General features: G+C 62.5%; 1 protein-coding gene across 1 annotated transcript in view; it reads right to left on the reverse strand.

Moving 5' to 3' along the window:
* LOC103895620 (chromodomain-helicase-DNA-binding protein 3-like) overlaps positions 1 to 1,264 on the reverse strand; it is a gene marked incomplete at its 3' end in the record, with an annotated part of 46,929 nt that overhangs the window by 32,035 nt on the left and 13,630 nt on the right. Inside the window, exon 5 of the mRNA XM_019471013.1 lies at positions 664 to 841. Coding sequence (XP_019326558.1) covers positions 664 to 841 — 178 coding nt within the window. The remainder of the gene's footprint in view (positions 1 to 663; positions 842 to 1,264) is intronic.

Genomic DNA, 1,264 nt, shown 5'->3' on the forward strand with positions numbered 1-1,264 from the left:
CTCCCAGTCCATTACCAGTGCGTCCCAGTCCCTTACCAGTGCCTCCCAGTCCCTTACCAGTGCGTCCCAGTCCCTCACCAGTGCTTCCCAGTCCCTCACCAGTGCCTCCCAGTCCCTTACCAGTGCCTCCCAGTCCCTTACCAGTGCCTCCCAGTCCCTTACCAGTGCCTCCCAGTCCCTTACCAGTGCCTCCCAGTCCCTTACCAGTGCCTCCCAGTCCCTTACCAGTGCGTCCCAGTCCCTTACCAGTACCTCCCAGTCCCTTACCAGTGCGTCCCAGTGCCTTACCAGTGCCTCCCAGTCCCTTACCAGTGCGTCCCAGTCCCTTACCAGTACCTCCCAGTCCCTTACCAGTGCGTCCCAGTGCCTTACCAGTGCCTCCCAGTCCCTTACCAGTGCGTCCCAGTCCCTTACCAGTACCTCCCAGTCCCTTACCAGTGCCTCCCAGTCCCTTACCAGTGCCTCCCAGTGTCCCCAGCTGCCCTGTACCCACCTCACTTCTCCTGGACAAGGGTGCCCAGCGCATCAGAACCCTTCCCAGTAACTCCCAGTGTCTTCCAGCACCCTCCCAGTGCCTTCCCAGTGCCTCCCAGTGCCTTCCCAGTGCCTTCCCAGGTCCTCCCAGGTCCTCCCAGTGCCTCCCCAGTGCCTCCCAGCGCCCACCTTGGTCCTCCTGGGCGGCATCGTTGTAGTTGACCTGCTTGCGCACCCGCTTGCCCTTGCCCAGGTTGCGCGCCAGGTCCTCCTGCTGCTGCTCGTAGTGGTGCCGCAGCAGCTTCTCCCAGTAGTCGGGGTCGACGTTCTCCTCCTGCTTGATGATCTCCCGCTCGATCTCCTCGATCTGCCGGCACACGCACCGTCAGCGGCCACCCAGGGCACCCGCTGAAACCCCATCGGCCTGAGGTTGCCACCACCAGGTCCGTCATCGCCGGCTCCAGCATCCCCAGCTCCATCGTTTCCGCTGTCCCCAGCTCCATCAGCTCCACCTGCACCATCCCCCATCGTCCCCACCACCGTCACCTCCGTCGTCCCCATCCCCATCGTCTCCCACCATCCCCCATCTCCATCACCTCCACCTCCATCATCCCCATCACCTCCATCACCTCCATCATCCCCATCTCCATCACCTCCACCTCCATCATCCCCATCACCTCCATCATCCCCATCTCCATCACCTCCACCCCCATCATCCCCATCACCTCCATCACCTCCATCATCCCCATCTCCATCACCTCCACCTCCATCATCCCCATCACCTCCATCA

The sequence above is a fragment of the Aptenodytes forsteri genome, unplaced genomic scaffold (genome assembly GCF_000699145.1).
Source record: "Aptenodytes forsteri isolate BGI_AS27 unplaced genomic scaffold, ASM69914v1 Scaffold833, whole genome shotgun sequence".
In the NCBI taxonomy this organism is placed as follows: Eukaryota; Metazoa; Chordata; class Aves; order Sphenisciformes; family Spheniscidae; genus Aptenodytes; species Aptenodytes forsteri.